This window comes from Phasianus colchicus, chromosome 1 (assembly GCF_987193195.1).
Source record: "Phasianus colchicus chromosome 1, bPhaCol1.hap1.1, whole genome shotgun sequence".
NCBI classification, from domain to species: Eukaryota; Metazoa; Chordata; class Aves; order Galliformes; family Phasianidae; genus Phasianus; species Phasianus colchicus.
Window position 1 is genome coordinate 46,067,974 of NC_143436.1, and position 23,945 is coordinate 46,091,918.

At 39.9% G+C, this 23,945-nt stretch overlaps 1 protein-coding gene across 8 annotated transcripts in view; it reads right to left on the bottom strand.

Moving 5' to 3' along the window:
* Window positions 1-23,945, bottom strand: part of NR2C1 (nuclear receptor subfamily 2 group C member 1) — a 63,583-nt gene that overhangs the window by 36,340 nt on the left and 3,298 nt on the right. For 3 of the 8 annotated variants that reach the window (XR_016466269.1, XR_004167971.2, XM_031600446.2), the window contains exons 2-5: window positions 15,314-15,497; window positions 13,285-13,360; window positions 8,673-8,780; window positions 2,861-3,091 (exon numbers count right to left, since the gene is read on the bottom strand). Coding sequence is in view for 6 of the 8 variants with exons in the window: in XM_031600446.2 (XP_031456306.1) it covers window positions 2,861-3,091; window positions 8,673-8,780; window positions 13,285-13,338 (393 nt within the window). In the remaining 2 variants the exon portion in view is untranslated. Of the gene's footprint in view, window positions 1-2,860; window positions 3,092-8,672; window positions 8,781-13,284; window positions 13,361-15,313; window positions 15,498-16,436; window positions 16,550-23,945 lie in introns of all 8 variants that reach the window. The other 5 variants (XM_090140048.1, XM_090140050.1, XM_031600449.2 and 2 more) reach the window with 5 other exon arrangements.

The following is a 23,945-nucleotide window of genomic DNA, read 5'->3' on the forward strand; positions in this document are numbered from 1 at the left end:
TTCTGATTTGTCAATTCTTTTTTTTTATAATAGACAGAGACGGTGAGCCATAGAAAATGAACTCTAAGCAGTGCCATGAATTATCAAGTGGTGTATGCTTTGGTTTTCAGTAACAGTTTGACATTATGACTACATTCATGTCTTATTCATTTATCTCTGGCACCTGAAAAGCATCATTAAGCACATGAGAACCACAGCACTACAGGGCAGGCACTGTGGCCTTCTATTTGACCTTAAAAAGATCCATCTCAATGAGATAAACAAAGCACAGAAAAATAACCAGCGTAAAAAAGGAACTCAAAAAAAGGATCACAACAAGAAGCAGCAAGCAAATATTATCTTGACAATAACATGAAGTGGGAAACAGCACATTCTTCCAATTAAAAAGTGATATAATTTAGAAATGTTATGAGTTTCTAACTTCTACAGCATCTTAATGGGAAGTCTGACACCTTCATTATCTCTGTGCTTATTCAAGACAAGACCTCTGATAACAATAAGGGTAACTTTCTGGAAGAGAAGGTACCTCATCTTCCGAAGAGAAAATTAAGAGATCACTCGTTTGGAAAACAGCATAGGATTATATAAGGGAATGTTTAACAAGTCTCTCTCTTTCTAGTTAGCCTTTATTAATAACGCTGTCTCAGAAATTCACCTATTATGTTTTTCTTTCAACATAACATCTTAAGAAAAATAATCATGACAAGTTAAAAGAATGTTAACCTTTCATTTTGTTCTAATTCCCATTGTTATACATGTTCGTGACTTTATAGAAAATAAGTAAACAAATTTTAAGTCCTTCCATAGATGAAACCTGCTGCCCTGAAGCTGTAAGTTCCACGTAAGGAAGGACTACGAATTTGGCCCAGGAGGAGATAAAAATCCCAGACACACAGAACTCACCAACTGACTTTGAACACACGGAATAAATTTGTTTATTGAGATGAAGAGCCACTGAGGGTGGAAAAGATGATGGGAGAAAGAGCCTTGCAAAGTGTCAATGCAAAGATAAGATGCAATAAAGGAGAGATTTTCTGCATAGCAAACGAATAAGTATTTCAAGTGAAGGTGATGAAATAAGAAGAATGATGTGAAAGGCAAAACTGCAGATGAAAGACTATTTAGGACAGAAAGTATGGAAGAGCCCAAAGAATATGGAGTTGAAAAGCACATTAATGGCATTATTTTTTATCCTCACTGAAAGTCAGTGAAATACAGTCTCTGCAACTGTATAGTAACTGACAATAGAACAATCTAACTGAGATCTAATCTAATCTAATCTAATTTAAGTGAGAGCACATCCTGTTGTTTCTCAGACCCTCCTATGTTGCCCAAAATGTACAATCAAAACTACAGCTTTTAACTTCTTATCCAGACCTCCCCTCAGTACCTCAGCCTTTATACAAGGGTAGCACACTTCTCATCTTTTAAATTCTCTTTGAAAATAACTTTCTTCTGAGGTTTACATCAGATCATACCCTGCTGTTTTAAAGTTTTGTTGAAGTTCATCTAAAACACAAAGACACAGGCTAAAATTTCCACTGAATTGCTTTTTTTGCTGCTGCTTGCACAACACGTGCAACATGTGAATCAGAGCTGTGGACTGGCTCCCAGAAAAGCAGTAAAGTAAAAGATCAGGATTCTTCCTTTGGGAAAAGAAATTACTTGAAGGAGCTATGGCAGTGATTTATAGAAGCAATAGAATCTTTTTCCTTTTTTTAGTTTTTACTGCCATAGGCTATTATACAGACCAAGACACAAATGGTCTGTTAGAATGGTCTCTTAGAAATAACAAAGAAGTCATTAACTTTAGTGGCAGTTATCAAAGAAGGCCTCACTGCAATCTCCAGGTCAGGAGGTCCTCTAAATCATCAAGTAATGGAAGGGAAAGGAAATGCTCAGAAGGATCACTATTTTCTTGCCCAGTTTTTAACACTTATTTAAGACCCGTTTCTGGCCACTGTACAGCTGTAAGGTACTGCACTAAGGAATGGCAGCTACCCTCCTGTCACCTGGACTGCCACACAGATGTATTTTACCATCAGAATAAATGTACATGGGTAAACCAACATGCAAAAACTGTGTGTTAGCTGCAGTGCAATAACACCCCACTTCACGCAGAAGGAGCTCACACTTCCCAGGTCTTCTGTGCATGTTCTTCACACCCTTGGAATCAGTGCCATCACCCTCTGCTCTGCTGGGGATATGGGGTAGAAGACTAGAAAGCTGGAGTATGAAGACTGAGGAAGCAGCACATGCAGTGTGTGTAGGAGTAAAGGGCACCGTGGATCAGTTTAGGGAGATACAACCCTGACTATAGAGAATCTCAAACCATTTTGGGTTTTGTAAATGCAGAATCTTTAGTGCTGCTTTCCCATTGCCACTGAGTAATGACCTTCCCTATTCATAGTCTGAGAAACTGCCTTGAAATACAATTCACACAGCAGTGGACAGTGTATGAACAACGGCATATGAAAAGGAAAACAAGTAGAAGGAAATGCTGAGTGATAAAGACAAGGATGAAAAGATTATTTTTTCAATATGTGAATATAGACGGAGAGTCAATGAAGCAGCAATAAAAAAGGACTGTTGGTACAGCTGGAAACGACAATAAAAGTAACAGTATTCTTTCTAATCTTTCATGCCAGGGTATAAATTTTAAAAGCAGTACGTTTACCAAAAAAATTTGTTTTCCTTGTAATTTCTAAGCAGCGATGCTAACTCCTAATGCAAGGAAAAGTAGAGCATTAAAAAATATAAAAACCTCAAAAAAGGAGAACCCAGACATACATATTTGGAAATAAAACATCTCTTCTTATTCCATTTGAATCAAAATTATGAAATAAAGTGGATTATCTACCTGGATGTGTTGTGCAGATATATCAGGGGATGCAAAAAACAGTTGGTTGACACCTGCAGCATCTGGAGTTGCTAGGATAACTTTTCCTGGAGTGGAATCTTGTCTGGCAAGGATCACCTTGCTTGGGGTAGAGCCATCATGATTTGTTAGGATGAACTGCTTGCCTGCTGAGCTCTGATCAAGTGCTGTAACAATCTGAATCTTCTGGCCCGTCTGCTGATCTGTGACAATCTAATAATACATTTATCTCAAATTGTTATGGTAATTTAAGATCACCTTTGGGGCCCAGCCTGGGCACTTGAAGAAAACTGGAATTTTGCCCTTAACATTTGTGAAGCAGGACTGACTTCCCCTCTGTCACACAAGAGTTACAAAAACTCAGGCAAAATCTTGGATTTTCACTTGCTTTTGAACGCACTCAAGTCACCCTTACATTTGAAATCAAAGCCTGAATTAAAATCCAAGTTTTATAAATGGCCAATGCTTTTACAGTAGTGCCAAACCCGCTGGCCATTACAGCATTCAGAAATTGAGGTGTGTGTAACTCAGCCCTAAGACCCATGAGGTTCTGAGAAACCTTAACTCTTGCACTCACTGCATGCCGTGCACAGCCCTTAGCACCTTCCATATTGGGATGCTTCACAAGAAACATCCTTCAGCACCAACTGTACACTTCAAAGTGACAAAAGAAAAGTATCAAACAGCAAAAAAATCTTGTTGCATCTTTATAAACAATTTATGCTTCAGGGTTTTTGCTCTGTATTTTTACATATATGTTCCTAAATAAAATATGCAAGCAAAACAGAATCTCTCTCCTGGACACTTTTTTCTTTTTTTTTTTTTAAACCAATAAACTAATTTTCATGTGTCATTTCTTAATCAAGAACAAACCTACAGGCTGCTGAGTTTTGGTTTGGGTTTTTCTTTTCCATTTTTCCTATTTTCAAACACAAATATAGCAGACTTTTATTAAAGAACTCTCCAGTAAGCCCCCATTTTTAGCAAAATTTGTTTTAAGATTATAATCCTATATTCCTTGGGTAAAATAATCAAGATTCCATATATGTTCCATTACAAAACTCACTTTTATCACTTCTTGCCTTTCTCCCCAAAACCTTCATGTCAGACTGCCTGGCTTACTATAGACATTAAGGAGAATCGTTCTGCAGTGACTGCTTCCTGCAAGCTACTTTTTAACTGTAGATCAATCAAATTTGCTAATAACACTAGGTGTCCAACTTCTTTATTTCTTTGCAAAGAACTTATTTGGGCTAAAATTATAAAATTCCAAGGGCTAAAAATATAAAACAAGAACTAGAGCTGTCACGAGATTGGGGTTGAGGGTAGCATGGCAGGACAAAAACCCCAAAGCAGTTATTAATATGATGAATAAAGGGTTTTCCATTCAATTTTCAAAGGCATCCACACATTCAGAGCCACAAATGACTACAGCAGTCCTTTATTTCCTCTTTCAGTTCCTTTCTGATTCCTTAGAAGGCAAACTTCCTTACCTTTCAGTTCCTTTCTTTCCTTAACTTATTCCTCACATTCCATTTTTCTTCATTTTATAATCTTTATTTCTCATGCCATTTCTGACTATTACCCAGAATATTACTTAATAAATTACCCAATTTTCCATCCCCACCTCCAAACACCTCTACTCCATTGGGATCAGGAGAAATCCAATGCATGTAATCCCCAACTGGGTGCAAGCATGGACAAAGTCAAACACAGAACACTGCGCTCTTTCTTGAATATTTAGACCTGCTCTTTAAAAGATATTCATATTGAAGATCTGTTTCACTATCAAAATTTCAAAGTGCAAATGTAAACCTGAAAATGGAAAGGCATACACTTTATCTAGTTAGGTTTACACAAAGTATATTAAAAAACAACATATTCCAAGCTAAGGTTGAATTTTTTATATGTATGTGAACTGAATTATCTGATTTCCAGCTTATAGTCCAGCCTCTTATTTTTAAAATTGTTATGTATTTGTGGATAAATACGGCAGAAGAGCTATTTCTACTTCACATTGCTCACTTCACTGCTACTAAACAGTTTGAATTCTTCAAATTGCTTCCTGGAATTCTAGGGAGATGCCCACCAAGTTTTCAATGCATGACACAGTGGATACATTGTTATGTATCTATAACATACTGAGCTATTCAATCTGCACACAAGCTTTCTGCACTCTCCAGGTCTGACAACTGATCGATGTAACAGAAAGCAGTTTAAATAATTAAGAACAGTTTGTCTGCAGCTGAATTCTTACAGTCAGATGCCTGCAAAAGCTCTGCCTGAATCTCAATGGGACTTAGAAAATTGAACAACTCAAAGTATAACAACCTTATAATAGCCTGAATTCAGGTACTTTAAATGTTGAGGTAAGAGAAAATAATCAGAGGGGAAAAGAAAACCACTTCTTAGGGAAATCCACCTGGCCCCACAGACAACACATTCTGTTTCTTAATAATGTGAAACTCAATGTTGCCAAAGGGATCATGCTATAAAGCAGGAATATAATAGCTCTGGACTGACTGCTTAAAAGCATATTTCTTGTGTCTATTTCATTTAAGAGCCCTGATGGTAAGATAGTAATTTTTTTTCTTTTCCTTTATTGCCTTGCCTGTTAATATATTTTGACTTCTGTTTGAATACAGTTTCAATAAATTAAATATTGCAATAATCCTCTGTTACTTTTCTAGGAATAATGAAAAACATGTTTAAACACAGAGCACTAGCTTAAAAAAAAAAAAAGGGATTTGAAAATTTAATATCATGACATCCAACTTTTCTATGCATTGGCTTTAGGTGGCAAGGATTTGGTAACTGGGGGCTGCAGGGAATGGCCTCTGTGAGCAGAGCCTCTGTGAGCAGAGCCCACTACTGCCCCACGTCAGATCAGAGCCAGCTCCAGCTACTCCAAAAGGGACCCACTACTGCCAGAGCTGAGCCATGAGAAATGCTGGGTGTGCCTCTAGGAGTGCAGATATAAGGAAGGGAAAAACTGCCACACTGCATCAGCTGGGAGAGAGGAGTGAGAAAATGTGAGAGATGCAGCCATGCAGCCACCAAGGCCAATGCAAGAGGAGGGCAGGATATGCTCCAGGCATGGAGCAGAAGCTCCCTGCAGCACAGGAGAGGCTCACAGAGGAGCAGGGCATCCCCCAGCAGCCCATGGGTACCACACAGAGCCCTGCAGCCATGGAGGAGTCCCGTGTGAGCAGTGCCTCAAGGGCAGACCCCATAGTATGGAGCTGCACTGGGGCAATGGTTGGAGAACTGCAGCCTGTGGGAAGCACGTGGGGGATCAGTTTGGGAAGGATGGCATCTGGTGGGAGGGACCTCATGTGGAGTAGTGGTAGAGAGGGACCATGGAAGATGGCACAGACATAGCACTATGGACCACAAACTGCATTTCCCTTTTTGAAGGGAGAAGGTAGAAGAGGGTGGATGGGGAGTTGGCTGTCAGTTCTCACTGCTATAGTCTTTTATCAGTAGCAAATAAATTATATTAATCCCTTTGCTTTCCCTGCGACAATATCTCAAGAGTGATCTTCCCATCCTTATCTCAACCTACAAGCTTTTTTTTTTTCATTGTGTTTTCTCCCCATCTTTTTGTGGAGGATTCAGTGAGAGTGGTACAGAGGTGCTGAGCTGCCTATCACAGTGAAACGACCACTGAAACAAAGTGCTAACATGCCCTAAAATGAGTAACTACTAAAATATGTCTTAAAGTATTTTTTAATCATGATTTTGAATGTCAAGATCTTGGATATTTCTTCATATGCATTTAAGAATAACCAGATAAAGCAAAAAATATTAATTATAAGCTGAAAACTAATATAACATTTCACTGAGATGCATTTGGCTGTACAAGCTTTTTTACTTTTTACAATAAATTCTGCTTTGTAGAAAGTTTTTGTTACTGATTTCTGTCTCCCATTGAGTTTGTTATTATTTATATTGCTGCCATGTTTGTAGATGCCTACTACATCATTCTCCTGAGTGCTGTCCCAAATATATCAAAAGAAAACCATTATCCCAAAGCACTTGTCATCCACTCTGAAGCAAGAATTGTTGAGTGTGGTAAAAAAAGACGAGGGACAAAGCACTAGAAACAAGTAATCTTTCAGCTAGCTGTGATGATCAAAAACTATATAAAGATCCCCAGAACAAAACTGTTCCTATAAATAGTTCTTCTATGTGCATAATATTTGCAGTAGCTATAGTCATTGTCCAAATGTAGTTCTCTCTTCCACCCTAACCCTGTCCCAAAAGCTGAAACAAGGGTTTAGACAACTGACACTGGTTTTGAAACAACATAACTGTCTTGCTGTTCAACAATGAAGGCTCATGGTTTTATATGTCAACCTACACTCAGGCCCTGATATACTGGAATTACATTAAATAGCTTTGCACTACAGGGCTGGGGGCAGCCACTGCTCAGGGACTGGTGGGGCATCTGTCAGTGAGTGGTGACACATTGTGTTGTAGGTGGGCTATGGGTTGGCAAGCAGTTGTGGTGTTGCTACATGTTGGTCAGTGGGTGGTAAGTAATTGTATTCTGGCTATATATATATTGTTATCATCACATATTTCTTTCCATTTTCCTCTTCTGTCTTAGTAAATAGTTTTTATCTCAACCCACAGTTCTATTTTGCTACCAGTTCTCCCTCTCATCCCACCTGCGAAAGTGACTGAATGGCTGTGTGGTGTTCAGCTGCACAAGAACAGCATACATATATTGACAAAGGAAATAGTATAAAGAGACAGCACTTCAACAATTAATATAAATTAATTAAAGGTACAGCTGTACATGAACCATTTAAAAGGAGTGGAGCTGAAAGATATACTGGATAGGTAAGACTGGTACCAGGACTGTAGTACAGGAAGCAGTAAAATAAAACACAGGATCATATATGGGGTGCCTGTGAAGAATCCTGAAAGGTAGGGCAAAGCTTGAATGCAATGCACTGAAACAGGAAAAAACAGTGAAAAACACTGAAGAGTGAAGCAGCAAAAGTAAAGGCTGCCAAGGCTATAGTAGCAGCTGGCTTACAAACTAGTGGTTTTGTATGCACCAACATCTATCGGAATATCTTCAAAATCTATTCTGCAGCTGACATTTTTCTCTAGGAGGAAATTTAAAAATAAAAAGCTTGCAAGGACTTGCACTGACTTTTAAGGCATGGAATACAAAATCTCATCCCCCATATCTTGCTAACCTCCATATACACATATCTGTGTTTGTGGTTTGACTACCCACATTGCCAAAAAACTCCTACCCTCACTTGAATTGGAGATGATTACCTGGTGAGGCTATAAATTAGCTTACTGGAATGTAGAACATTGGTTACGATGGCCAAAAGCCATCATACTTTAATGCACTTAAGAGATTAGACAGCCTTTTCATTTCCCATGACTTGTTATGAACAGTGTGATGCAGTATTCCTCCCATCTCTGCTCCAAAATATTGAAATGTTCCAACAACTCAGCTGAATTACCAAATCAAAAAAAGTATTCAGTTTTTAAAGAGCAGTATTATTACAGTTTTAGGAATAACATTTTTTTCTATTCAGCAGTTATTATTTTTGTATCTCTTAAAAACTTAAAAAAAAAAAAAACAGCATACAATCATTGGAATAATGCTTTTTTTCCTGTTTATAAATAAATAATCTCTGCTACCCAGGACTGAATATTTGCACTTTAGACAATAAAATGAAGCAAAAGAAGAAGGACCATAAACAAAAGCTGGTGAAAATAAAGACTTCATTGCTGCTTTTAAAATATATTGGATGAAGCATACCTGTATACGCTGTGGTAAAGAGAGGCCTGAATCTGAAGGGACGATCTGTATTCGTTGTGCTGCCCCATCCATTAGTGTCTGTGTAACAGCTCCCTGAGAATGGGTAATCTAGAAAGAATAAATAAATGTAATAGATTGGCAGTGGATAGGACACCTTAAGGAGAGATATACTACCTTAATGGATGTACTACCATCAGGTTTTATCAGCTTCTGATTTCTCTGCACAAGGCTAAGGAAAGGGGTGACACTTACTGTGCCAGGAACACAAGTGCTTGCATTTGCATCTAATTCAATCTAATTCAACAGTGTAATTTTGCTGGTTAAGAAGTTCTGTTCACGGCAGTGTTCTAAAGCCATTCTAAAAATACCTTCAGTTAGACATTCAGAAACACTGAGCAGAACAGTTGTTGACAAATCCATTTCAGTCCACTGGACCGAGTATTTTCTGAATTATTACTGCTGGTGTTCATGAAACACTTACTGAACACAATACCTTTCATCATAGTTGCATTACATTTAAACTAACATATTTTTATCTTAACGGCTTACATAAAGCAGCTGAAGAATTTCTGGAGTGGAGACACAGCAATCAGCCCTTTTTGTTTCACAGAGCCTTAGAGAGGCAGAACCAAAGCAACAGAATGCTCTACTGGGGGACTACCAAGAAAGTAAAAACCTATCAGTTAAACACATGAGTTCAGCAAGCATAGTATCCAAAAACAAATTTAAGCCTCTGCTCTCAGATACAGCTTATAAAAGTGCTTTAATAATTATCAGTAATTTCAAAAAATTCTTCACATGCTATAGCCAAATGAATGTTGCTGTTATTCATTAGATTATTTGCCCATGAAAAATAAATACAGTTGCCATCTACAGAGGCCTGGTCTGAAATGTGGGGCTTTTTTTGTAGTACAAAAGACATCTATCCTCACAGAGTTTTCAGATACCTTTGGATTTAATTATTTGTCCCTATTAACTCCCCTAGCATTTTGCAGCATGACTATGCAGATCAAAACTCTGTCACATCCTGCAGTCCCTCTGTTAATACTAATTCCTACCATTTACTTAAAAATTCATTCACTTAAAAATACACTCACTTTAAACAGTTCCTATTCAACTTATTTTTCTGCAAGAACTGGTGTAAGGAATATATATCCACATCTGCCGTACTGTTTCATGACTGGTTAAGAGCACTTTTGCTCCTCTTGGATCAGCTTCCTGACCGCGCTACCGCACCACCATGTAAGTGAAGCGTCAGCATAGGAAAGGAGGCAAGAAGACTGGAGGTTCTGATGCTGAAGGAGAAAAAGTAGAAAGCAAAACTTTCCCTTCCAGCAGAGATACAAATTCCAATCAACTTAGCTTCACCTAGAAATGCATTGCTTTTGGCACCAGTCTCAGGTGTTATAAGCTGCTTGATCCTGTCCCTTCAGCTTCGTTGTGCTGTTTAGTCATTCATTGATCTGGAACAGGACACTCACAGGACATTCTGTGATTCTGTGACACCGATGAAGGTCAAAAAATAGTGCAGCAAAAGAGAGACATGGGCTATTTTTAGTGTAGGTCAAACCTTCAGGCCAGATCTCCACAATGCCCAGAAGCAGATACATCAGAGCAAATCACAGAATCATAGAATGGTTTGGCTTGGAAGGGACCTTTAAGATCATCTAGTTCCAACCCCCTGCTACAGGAAGGGACACCTCCCTCTAGACCAGGCTGCTCAAAGCCCCATCCAGCCTGGCCTTGAAAAGGAGACAGTGGGATTAATCTGCTGGGGACAGTGGGGGATGCTGCTTAAGTCACCTGCACCACCAAAATAAATGGTTACCAAACTACCAGCCAAAACACTTTGGAACACTGCCTGCTAAAAAAATCACATTTTGCATGTAGATGAACACTTTCAGAAGTGACACAATTCATTCACTTTGCTTAAGTGAAGGACAAAAAGAGTCCACTCCACAGTGACATTAAGAGCTTGTAAGAGGTACCTGCATACACAAAAATTCCACATCAGCCTTTCAAACTGCATGCACAAGCAGTGACTTTCAGACAAACACATTTTTATGCAAACTTGTACCTACTTTACAAAATAAGCTACATATTCTGCAACGGCTTTATGCTTGCTCCCTAAAGTGTCACAATTTATATGTGGTAAAAACTAAAACCGCCCATTATTCCCTAAAAACAACGTCAGCTTGACAGCTTATACAGAATAAAGATTTCATTGCAGTCCAATAAACAAACAAATAAATAAATACTGATCAGAATAACCACACAAGTTGTTAAAGACTATATTTTGTTTGCATATGAGAGATTCTGTTGAGACAAATACGCTACTTTCCTCTGTTATTTGAAAGGTCTATGGAAACAAAGTACCATATATCTAGCATACAGAACCACAGATTACATCAGGCATGTCCACCTCATGGCCCACAGGCTGCATGTGGTTCAGCATGGCTGGCAATGCAGCCCACCCCCTCCCCATGCTGTAAAGACATCTACAGCTGATCAGGGTACTCAGAGCCTGGTCCAGCCTGGTCTGGAATGCCTCCAGGGACAACGAGGAGGGAATTTCCACCACCACTCTGGGCAATCTGTTTCAGAGCCTCACCATCCTTATTGTAAAAACCTTTTCCCTTATATCCAGCCTAAATCTCCCCTTTTTTAGTTTGATACCATTTCTTCGTGTCCTATCAAACAGATCCTGACACAGAATCTGCCCCCTTCTTTCTTAGAGCCTCCCTTCAAGTACGGAAAGGCCGCCTTCAGGTCTTCTTGGAGCCTTCTCTTCTTCCGGCTGAACAGCCCCAGCTCTCTCAGCCTGTCCTCACAGGGAGGTGTTCCATTCCTTGGATCATTACTATGGCCCTCCTCTGGGTGCACTCCAACAGGTCCATGTCTCTCCTATGCTGAGGACTCCACATTTGGATGCAGTACTCCAAGTGAGGTCTCACCAGCACAGAGCAGAGAAGCAAGATCACGTCCTTCACCCTGCTGGCCGTGCTTCTTTTGATGCAGATCAGGGTACAGGTGGCTTTCTGGGCTGCAAGGGCACATTGCTGCCTCATGTCCAGCTTGCCATCCACCAATACACTCAAGCCCCTTCTGGCAGGGCAGTCATTTCCATGGAAGTAAGTGGGAGGCATTACTTTTGATGTAATATGATGACCTACATATTTGAGGCCCAAGACAATTTCTATTCACTAAATGTAGCTGAGCCAAGCCAAAAGGTTGAACACTCATGGATCAAATGAATTTCCTACAAGAATCAAGTAATGTGCCCCTGATGTAGAAATGTGAATTATCTCAAACTCAGCAAAAGATGATGAGTAGTATGAAGGGATGGCTACCAGTCATCTCCTTTAAACTGCCTCTGGTACCCATTAGATCCTTCTCCAAACCTATCAACTCATCACATCAGCAGAAAATCTTCCAATCTTCCATTTGTATCAGCCAGATGCTGGTGCAGAACACAGAAAGACCTTCCCTTCTTCTGGCTCTGGGACACCAGATCAGCTCTCTGTCTCATGGAACCACGTTACAAAAAGAATAATTCTCACAGAAGCTAAGCATCATCATTTAAACCTGCCATCCTCTTCTCCAACTGGAACAAACGCTTCAGTTAGCTTTGACTAACCCCAGTTTCCAAAACACAAGAAACAGGAATTACAGCCCTACCTAAACTTCCCCAAGGAATTATACAATCAAAACAAAGCTACACTAGACACACCATTTCTCCCTGTAAAGAGGAAAAGGGAAAGAAAAAAAAAAAATTACAACTGCCTTAGTAATCCTCAGACACTACAATACTAAAAACTATAAGAACTTACACAAAACAGATTTACTATCCTGCATGTCCCCAGCTGTTATATTTGAAATCAAGACTGAGAGGAGCTAGAATTATTTGAAAATTCATCCTATCTACAGTACTAGACAGGGAACCAAGAGTGGATATTTCAAGCTAATAAATGTTTTCTGCTCCTATCTAATTTAAAGCAGTGCTAAAGATGGAATTTTCTACGTAAGTATTATGCCCAGTATTCACACTTCCAAACTGCCTGTACATCTCTGGAAGTTCTTTGGCTGCAGTACGCAGACTCTGCATATAGGTTACAAAAAATGAAAAACAGGAGTCAGCAGAAACAAGAATTCAGTCTTCCCTCTGATTTACACCAAATGTCAACCAATATTTTACAATGAAGACTACAGCAAGGTTTTACTTATAAGAACAAAAATGACAACAAATGAAGCAATTCCTAAATTGGAACGTAAAAGCTCTGTAATGACAACTTTGATGGTAAAGATTCTAAGTGAAAGTGAGCTAAGCAATTATATAATGAGGCAGCTCACTACCTGTCCAAAAGGCACAGCTGAGCAGCTCATCACTTACTGAAAACGCTTCTGTAGCTTCACTGCTGTGGGAGAAAATTTGGCAAGACAGATTTTGCAGAATAACTTTAAGATGGACACAGTAAGTTCATCTTCTATGTAAGGGTCTCCTGAAGCCTGGAGTATACTAAAAATTATTTTCTCTTCGAATTTTGGTTTTTACATTTTACTCTGTCCATTTTATTATTCAATGTCTCCTAAATATGATGAAAAATTTATGTACCTCTCCCATTTGCTGCTCAATAATTTGATGGGCCAGTTCCTCTATGGTTGCCATGACTGTTAATCACCAGAATTTCCTGTCAAAAAAAAAAAAAAAAAAAAAAGGAAAGAAGATGCTTAACATCTATAGCCTTTCTAATAAAAAACACCTTTGGGAAAGTAGAGTCCATATAAGTTAAATCACATTCGTAACTGTCTGAAGGTGACATCCCTGCTGAATTTGAAGCTTGATTATACTATGAAAGTAATAAATTATTTTCTATTTGCAAACTTCTGTATCATTGCATTCGACACACATAAAGACATTGTAGTTTTCCCTCACCATTCTCATGAAGAGCAACAAAATAATAAACTCCCTGAGAACAGAAGTGTCTTGGCCCTGACATCAGCAGGGACATAATCAGCACATTAAAACTGAAACCTAGCCAATTTTGTTGATGCAAATCAAGGGCAAAAAACGTAACTTCTTCTAAACACATACTGATCCATGCAAGTAGGAGTGACTGAAGGTCAACTTTGCAATTAGCATCAGTATTATAGTTACAGAGTAAGAAGTCCAAATCTTCATGAGAAGAACACTGCTGTAATGTAGCACTAAGTATTCAGATGTATGCCTTGTTTGTCTGGGCATCTGTATATAAATATTCATTAGGCAGTATGTAAAAGGAACATACACAAATTATGAAGCACTACGCTTAATTTTCTGAGACAAGTTGTTTTAAGAACACTTCTTATACAAGGCAAGACAGTACTCTGACATTAAAGGATTTGTCTATACACGATACTTACTTTGTTTCAAATATAGAATATATTTGAATTATATAGCTTTTACATTGCAGACAAAGTTAGTGTTAATAAAAGTAGTTATATATGTAGAAAAGCTGTACGTATAACAAATACAATCCATTGATTTTCCCCCTTCAACTTTGCTAGAACTTCTAGGAACTACCTACTATCCCAGTTATCTCTAAACTTTCCCAATCAATTATGCAAATAAAAAATGTAATTCATTTTGAAGCCCATACTGTTGTTACAACTGAAAATTGAGATATCTTTTGACTAAGGAAAGAACTGCAGCCTTTGGAAGTGTGCACAGTGCACCAAATGCTGAATGATGGAAAGGAAGAGTACAAAAATACTTGGGCCCCATAGACAATTCTTAATCTCCCACTAGCATGCTGCACTGTTCATTAAATTAGGGGAGAAGATAACAGATATACACATAAAACATCTAAGACTGAACCTTACATTGAAAAGCATTCTCTCCTTAGAAAATCTAATCAGTAGCAGTATCTTTGCAGGAGTGCTCTATTAAACCACTCATGCATACAGTGAGCTGCAGAACAACCACTACGAAAGATTTTCAAGTCTGCTAATGTATTCTAACAGATGTTTTCTTAAGTAGAATCATAGAACGGCTTGGCAGGAAGGGACCTTTTTCAAGCCCACCCAGCTCCAACTCCCATGCTGTGGGCAGGGCTGGCCCCCCACAGCTCAGGCTGCCCAGGGCCCCATCCAGCGTGGTCATTAACACCTCCAGGGAGGGGCAACCACAAATTCTCTGGGCGACCTGTTCCAACACCTCAACACCCTCTGAGTGAAGAATTTCCCCCTAACATCTAAGCTAGATCTCCTCTAGTTTAAAATTGTTCAATCTTTTCCCATCACATGTAAACAGTTGGTCTCCCTCCAGTTTATAAGCTTCCATTTACTGAAAGGCCACAGTGAGACCTCCCCAGAGCCTTCTCCAGCCTGAACAAACTGAGCTCCCTCAGCCTTTCTTCATAGGAGAGGTAAAAAATTAAGAGCAAGTAAACTTCTGAAATTCCGATTTTGTAACTGACCCTGGTTTGAGTATGGGTTTTGGTCTGGACTAGAGATTTCCTGAGGTCTGCTCCTGCCTGCACCCCTTGGTGCCAGCACTGGTATAACCTCATATATATATATGGTGACCTCATAGCCAGAAGCAAAGTTTTATGTTAGTTTGTGTTAGTTTTTAGCCCAATGAATGACTTAACTCATTACATTACCATAAAAACGCTACTGCTGCACCAGTGGTGGCTTGGAACTGTAGGATCACCCCTTTCCACAGCCACAGAATTTACGTCCACTTAGGCCATCTGAAGTCTCCCATGTATTCCCACAGTTCTATAAACTGCTGTAAGGTGAGCCTTGGAGTTTAGACACACTTATTTTGGAATCTTATGGATGAACCTGGTGAAGAAACAAGAAAAAGAGGATGAAAACAAGCAACAGGCAGCCCGAAGGACAAAACAGGCAACATATATGATCGTGAAGCGGTCTAGCAGACTTCTGGTCCACATGCTGAAGTACTGTACAGTCAGGAGGCTGATAGGGACCTATCTTCTTGCTCCAGGAAGAGTAAAATTTTATAATTATAAGAACTATAATAGCTAAAACTATTCTGAAAAGCGAGGCAAGGAAAGCAATGCAGTTATAAAGTGTCAGACACATCAGCTTATTTATAGCTGAACCTAATATTTTGACAATGAAATATCCTTCTACAAAGACTTTCTAAAACCTCTTAGTACAAGATTTTATTCCTCCCGTTAATAGGTATTAATCTTTTCAAGTCCCAGCACAGAACTAAATATTGTCTTGTCTTTCCTTGGAACCAAAGTTTGGTTCCACATTTTTGCAGGTTCAGTATTACTTCTTATCACAAACACCTGTTCAGTTTGCAGCATTAAGGTGCTGCTGTCCTGTAGCATATGTATACAGAATAAGAGTCTATTCTATGAAGACTAGAATGATCAGATTAAGTCATAAACAACACTTATTTAATCATTTAGTGTGTTGCAAACTTCAGATGACCATGCTCACTGCCTTTGCATGCAAAGAACATGATACCACACTTAAAATGGTAAGAAATTATGTATGAGAAGCCTGTCGTCTTAGTTCAAAGGGGAATATAACTATTAAACACAGCAGTAACTTTATCAAATGATCATCAATTATTCATTCTAAGAGTTCTTTTTCACTCTATATGATACAGAAATCATCTCAGGTAGCTACAATCATTATATCTCTCCCTTTTCAATTTTTTGAATCAACTGTAATTTCTTCATTTACTGCGTGTTCCCATTTTAACAGGGCTACCTGAATGTAATCAATTTTTGCCTCACTTCTTACTTTTCAATAATGATTGCTTCCTTCATCTACTTCCATAAAGTTTGCTGAAGCAATTCCAGGGCAGACTCCCAAACAATCCAAACACTGGATGGAGTTCTTCCATATACTGGAGTCTAGAATTTCACAAGGACAAAAAATCCAAAGTGCAGAAATTATTTAATATTATATACATGATATCATCAAGGACAAATAGAAAATCCTTCAGTTGGCAAAGAATTTGTGGTCATTTGCTACATTCCCCGGGTTCTTCCTAGTACACATTAATATATTATGCACTTCTGTAGCACAGCTTAAGTACTATTCACCCGCTAACATCTGGCTTGAGAAATACAGGAAAGCTGAATCTCTCCTGAAACATTCTCTCCTGGAGAGAGAAATGGATCTGAATGTTAACAGGAAAGTTTATCAGACCCCAAAGCCATAACCAGTTTGCTCAAACTGGATGGTCAAATCACTCTGTTTATATTGAGTTTTCTGCTGATCCCAAGGCTCAGCAGCAAGTCCAGGGAAGCTGTAACACTGTGTAAGAACTGTGCTTTCATGGCTACTGTGCTCCATGGGCTTACAAACAAAGCTCTCTGCTGTAGCAGGGATGGGCTCTGTAAGCAGAGCCTAGCAGCTGCTCCATGTTAGATCAGAGCCAACTCCAGATGCTCCAAAAGGGTCCCACAGATACCAGAGCTGAGCCAAAAGCTACGCAGATATAAGGAAGGGAAAAATTGCTGCATCACTGCAGCTTGGAGAGAGGAGTGAGAAAATGTGAGAGAAGCAGCCCTGCAGCCATCGAGGTCAGTGCAGGAGGAGGAGGCATGGAGCAGAAGCTCCCTGTAGTACAGGAGAGGCCCGTGGAGGAGCTGGGCATCCTCTTGCAGTCCACAGGTTCCATACAGAGCAGACCTCCACATGCAGCCATGGAAGAGCCCACAGTGCAGCAGCAGAGGAGGCCTGGAAGAGCCACAGCCACATGGGGAGCCCCAGCAGGAGCAGCCCCTGGATGAAGCTGCAATCCATGGGGAGAAGCCTGTGATGGGGAAGGAGGGCCGGGGGGAAGCTGCTGCTGCTGGGGACCCATGTGGGGCAGTGCCTGAAGGGTGGGCCCTGTGGTACTGCCCCCTGTATTGGGGCAGTGCTTGGACAGCTGCAGCCTGTAGGAAGCCACACGGGATCAGTTTGGGAAGGATGGAGGGACCCATGTAGAGGAGGAGCAGAGAGAAACCATGGGGGAGCAGCAGAGAAGAAGCATTATAGACTGACTGCAGCCCCTTCCCAGTTCCCATGTGCTGCTGACAGGGTGGGGAAGTAGAAGAGGTAGGGAAGGTGGTGTTACCAGTTGGCTTTCACTTCTCACTCTTCTAGTCTGTTTTGCTAGTGACAGTAACTGGTGACTGATGTCCCTGCCCTTACCTTAACACGTGAAATTTTTTCACATTTTCTCCCCATCCTTCTGAGGAAGAGGAGTGTGAGATCAGAACGATGGCGCTTACCTACCTACTGGTGTTAAATGACCACATCCACATACTCTGATAAATAAGTTTTATTATTGAGGTACATACATTCAGGTTGATACATACTCGTGAGAGAAACTCCCGTTAGTGTTACAGACTGTTTTTAAAGCTTGAAATGGTTAATTGTATTCTGAAAAAAATGTCTCTGCTGTAAAGAACTCTTTGGAAGGGTGATGGGAGTTCATATCAATTTCCCTTTGCTTACTGAGTTCCAAAAATTTGAAGCATCTGATGAACAAAGATAATGATTTGTTGCATGTACCTCTACCTGAACAGCTAATGTGAACCACAGACTTTATGTTTTCAGCCAAACTGCCAAATACCAACAGCAAGACAAGAATTCATACCAGCAGAATTCTGTGCTGGTACAACACCTGTCTGCAACAAGATTCCTTCTTGTGACAGAGATGAATTGTTTTGGACGTAGCTATTTTCACATTAATTCAGTGTTACCAAACACAGCTAATAAAATCTTGAAAGCATTCAGCTCTCTCAAATCCAGAATTGGCCATAAGCTTCCTTCATTCTGGGTGTTAGGAGCATAACTGTTATCATTTTACACAGGAGCACAGGTTCTCTGAAAGAGATTCCCTGTCTTAGTGTATTATTTTTGCAGGAATTCAAAATTAGAGGAAAAAAAGCAGAAAGGAAAAACTCAATGCTACAGGCATCAGGAAGAGTGGCCGGAAGGCTGTGCAGCAGAAAAGAATCTGGAAGTGCTGGTTGACAGCTGGCTGAACATAAGCCAGCAGGGCACCCAAGACCAATGGCATCCCAGTTTGTATCAGAAATAGAATCAGCTGATTGTACCTCTGTACTCTGTGCTGGAGAGGCCGCACTTTGAGTGCCAAGTTCAGTTTTGGGGCCCCTCATTACAAGGACATTGAGGCCCCAGAATGTGTTCAAAGAAGGACAACAAAGCTATGAAAGGTCTGGAGCACAAGCCTGATAGGGAGCAGCTGAAGGAAACGGGATTGTTCAGTCTGGAAAAGCGTAGGGAAGACTCCATTGCCCTCTACAGTGACCTGAAATTGTAGTGAGGTGGGGATCAGTCTCATCTCCCAGCCAACTAGTGATGGGACACAAGGCAACAGCCTCAGGTTGTAGCAAGGGAGATAAGAATTGGATACTAGGAAAAGTTTCTTTTCTGAAACAGTAGCCAGGCACTGGCACAGGCTGCCCAGGGAGGTGGTGAAGTCATCATCCCTGGAGGTATTCAAGAGCCATGTGGATGTGGCACTGAGGGACATGGCCAGTGGGCATGGTGAGGATGGGCTGACTGTGCAACTCAGTAATCTCAGAAGTCTTATCTAATTTTAATGGCTGCATGATTTTTGAACTTTCTTGATGAAATAAGCCCCTAAACAAAGCTGAGGCCATTTAAAATTGATATGTGCTAATATCTCCTTCTGGAGACTTTTTTTTTTTTTTTAAGACGGTAACTTCTTAAGACTGATGTACATCAGGCCTTATCTATGAAGTTAGGCTGATTATGAGGACACAACCTTATTCTGGCTTTACATCAGCAGATAGAATATCTGCCGCACACAAGAACAACCTGCAACCTCCTTATAACCATCATCTCAGTCCCACTGCAGCTGTTGCCAACCAAGCATCAATTCAACTTAGAAGAAAGCAACCAGTCTAAAACACTTAAAACAGTACTCATAAGTAGACACAGTATAGCTTAGAATGAACCTGAATTAACCCTCTATCTCCTCACAAGTGCACATGTGGATGAGCAACTTCTGACTTTGCTGCTTTAAGACCAAGAAATAACACATTTTTCTCAAGTTTGTCTTTACTGTTTGTATTAAAACACCACACAGCCACCAATAACACTCAACAACTACTTAGCTGTACAGTGGCCATCTCTGTAGTATAGCTGGGGTCACAGCTAGGAGCACTAATTTTTTCAGGAGTTGTGCTGACACCCTTGCTTAGGAAGCACAGCTCTTAAAGTAAAGAGCAGAATCTTAATTTTGGCCTGAGGACAAGTAATTTCCATAGACTTCAAGAAAAAATGGTGTGACTTCTTGTCTCTGACATTTGCAAATGTCACACTCAACTACATCCTAAAATACAGGCTAATGAAAATTGGGTTCTTCCCTTGTTTACCTGATGTGACAGAAGTTAAGCTAAGATTCATATCAGTGCACTTGAAAACATCCTTCCTTTGTAATCAGTGTGACTTCTAATTACAGCCTAATTTGGCTGCCAGGGCTAAAAGCCCAACCGTACCCTGGGGGCACCAGGCCCAGCACTGCACACTGGGTGAGGGGAGGGGCTGTCCTGCTCAGCATGGAGCTGCATCAGGGGAGGGTCAGGCAAGGTTCTTGACCACCTGAGCACAGAACAGGCTCCCCAGGGCAGGGGCACAGCCACAAGCTGTTGTTCAACAAGAGTTTGGACAGATCTCCCAGACACGGGGTTTGAATTCTGGGTGATCTGGTGTAGAGCCAGGGTTGGACTTACCATCCTTGTGGGCACCTTCCAACTCAGAATACACTATGATTTTATGGTAATTCTTGCTTCTTTACATTAGACTTACAATTCTTGCCCTCATTTTTCAGAGCCCTCCAGGTCTAAAAGAAGTGATAAGAAAAGCTCTGCCCCATAACCATTTAGTCAATGACACCACTGTTGTTGCTTAAGCTCCCAAATGGTTCCCATTCATAGCTTTCTGCAGATCTAGAGTTAAGATCAGAAACACTCTTTTTAAAACCTCCATGAAACATTCCTTCAGTTTTTCTTAAAGGAGATACGTTGCCTAAGGAAAACTGACATTTAGACTGTCAACACGATTAGATCACTGCCTCACTCCAACTGTTCAATGCTTTCTCTTTGTACCCTTAGTGTTCCCAGTGTGTGATGATCTGTTCGCATAGTTTGTCATTAGTAGTAAATTTCCAAGGCCAGAAAAAAAAAAAAAAACACTTTCTTCATACATAGCCAGACATACAAAGGCCGTTTTTCTATTGGTGTAGGTACAGAGGTACACAAATATTAGCATCTGTATTTATAGTGATTAGATCTACTTTGCATTTGTATAACCTCTGCATTTGCTTTTTAAATTATTTCTGCAGTGGTTGACAATATTATTTGCCATATAATTAAATCAAAAAAAGAAAACTTCCAAAAAAAAAAAAAACAAACAACAAAATATGAAAGAGAAACCATCCCATGGGGAGGTCAAATCATATTTCCATCAGTTTTCTTCTAAAACCTCAGTCCCTCAGCCCCGACTATTAGAAGCATCATCTAAAAGCAGACATTTTAACAGCAGACAGGCATCAGACCTCTGAGGCTTGTAAATGAAATGCAACTTTAATTTCTTTCTGTGAGTAAATACTAAAAAAGAAAATATTAGTTTATGGTCCTACTAAATAAGCTTGCAAAAGCAGAAAGATTCCTTTTAAATACATCAGTGTGTTCAGTATCAGCTCAAACTTGTCAGCACTGAACCCACTATCACAACCTATAGCCTTCCTACTGCTATTTCAGATAATCATTCCAGGAGCCACAGGGTCAGTGGAAGATTTTCATGAGCTTGCCTAAAATTCAACCACCACTCTTCTCTCCTTCTTCCTCTGCTTATGTGCCAGAGCTTTCCCAATACTTTATTCAAACCAACTTAGGAAATAATAATTTCAGTGGTTTGCTTTTGGCTTACTTCCACAGAAATGGGTTAGGAAACACTTCCCTGAGAATTGCCAGCAGATGTAACAGCCTCCAATTCCTCTGCTGGTACAGCCATACCCAGGAGACAACAAGGGAACTCATACCTCCTTCCAAGGACAAAACTTACACAACCTTAATCATCTCAGTAAGAAGTTTCCTACTAATACTATACCAAAATATTCTGTGTTGTAGACTAAGGACTTCAAAAGCAATTGCAGAAAATTTTTGGTGTTTGGACTTTCCATTATATTAACGTTAACATCACTTGTTTCTTTATATTAGATTGCACTGCTGGTATAATTGCTTTATTCTATAGTATCTCAATTCTGATTTAACACCCTTTAGATGGATGAAAACAGTCTGCATCAGTATGAAGACACAGTATGTGAATAGTCCCTCTGCCCCGGAGATCTTTAGGTTACTTTAAAAAAGAAGTCATAAACTTGACTCAAAATAAGTTTCACTGCTGCAAAAACAATGCTTGTAGAACTTGAATAATTTAACATTCTCTTGGCATTATCTAGTTTGATTCTGTATTTGTGTTATTTATGCACATAATATATACATAAACATTTACATATTCAATACATCATCGTTCCAGGAATGGCTTCATACAGGTATGGAATATGTAGTAATACAGGAGTTTTCTTCTAGACCAAACCCACCTGAGAAAGGTATGCCTGCAGAAGATTAGATGCACATTTAAGTTAACAGAGAAGAACACTGGATGCTTCTGAGATACTGGCATGTTAAGTGGTTGTGACCACAGAAGTTATTGTGAACTTTACTTTCTGGTCTTATATGAAGAAATAGAAGAAGAGAACGTGACTTTTTAGGAAGGCTTTTTAGTATAATGAAAAGCTAGCTAGAAAATATTTCCCTCTTAGAAGAAACAGACTTAATCTCCTTCCACACTCATACTTCAGCAATAAAAGATTTCAACAAATCTCAGTAAATGAACTAAGGATGTGCTATTCCAGTTCATGTCATCTTATCAGGGGGCATACAGCTGATCTGTACTTCTAATGGAAACTAACCACTTCCATCCCCAAAGTCATCATATGATGATTAAGAATTCAGCGTAACCAATGCTGAACTTGTTTCACAAAGACCCACGTGTAGAATGCAAAGCACTCAAAAATCCCTCTATGATTAACTGTAGAAGAGTCAGGAGGTTTGGTTACTCATTTTAAACAGATTTCTTTACACTCTAGAACAGCATTCTGCAATGCTTCACAGATCATCAATTAAGCCAAGAAATCCAACACATCTGAGATGTGCAACACTACTCTGCTCACTGCTTCCTACATAGAAAACTCAATGAACACAGGAACTAAATGAGGTATTCTTAGATTATCTTTCTATAAGCCTTAACACTCAAGTAGATAACACTAACATAACACTCATGGTACAACAGTTACAGACTCAAAGGAGTAACGGTCTCTTTATCCCCGAGCAAAGGAATATTTATGTGACTCATGACACCCAGTCAGAGAGCGTTTATTGAATCTGCATGGCACCAAGATTTAGAGCATACACATGTAAGAGACCAATAACCACAGGAAACAAGCAGCTAAACCTGCAGGCAAGGGAAAATGAGGCACTCGCAAAGCACAAAGGAATAATCACAAGGCACACCACAATAGAGTAAAAGATGCACTGGCAGCCATGCCTGTGCAATTCATTTAAAATCATTGCTCTCAAAGCTTTAAAACTGCTATATTTAATTTTTCGTGGAAGCAAAGTATTACAGTGGGAGGAATGGTGAAGCAACAACCCTGCAAAAGTGAGTTTTCAGAAGACAGCAGAGTCATTCTCACAGTTTGGGTCACCAAAGGGGATGGTCTCACTCCTATTGTGGAGCTCCTACTGTGTGTGCTTGCTTCAGTTCAGCAGCCCCACCAGGCCTTGGGGCAGTATGGAGGAGGAGAGGCACAGGGGATTGTCTGAAAACTGAACCAGGTCACACTGACTGCTGGTCAGAGCCAGGTAAGGAGACAAGACTCTTATTAACCAGGCCAAGCTGTCCTGCATGTCTTCTGCCTTTGACTGCTTGAAGCTGGCAAAACTCTGTGCTGTTACAAGAAGTAAAACAAGAACATGCTGGTTCCCTACACCAGAGCTGAAGCTCTAAACAAAGCAGATCAGGAAGTTCACCTAGCTAAGTACTTCCTCCTCTACTCCTTTTCTCCTCTATTCTGGGTTACTTTCAGCCAGGTCAGTTCCTCTACCTGGCACACAAAGACTGTACTAACACCTAGCAAGCACAAACCCTGCTCTCCAAACGCAGGCAGGCACTACACCCATTGCAAATAGCATGGCT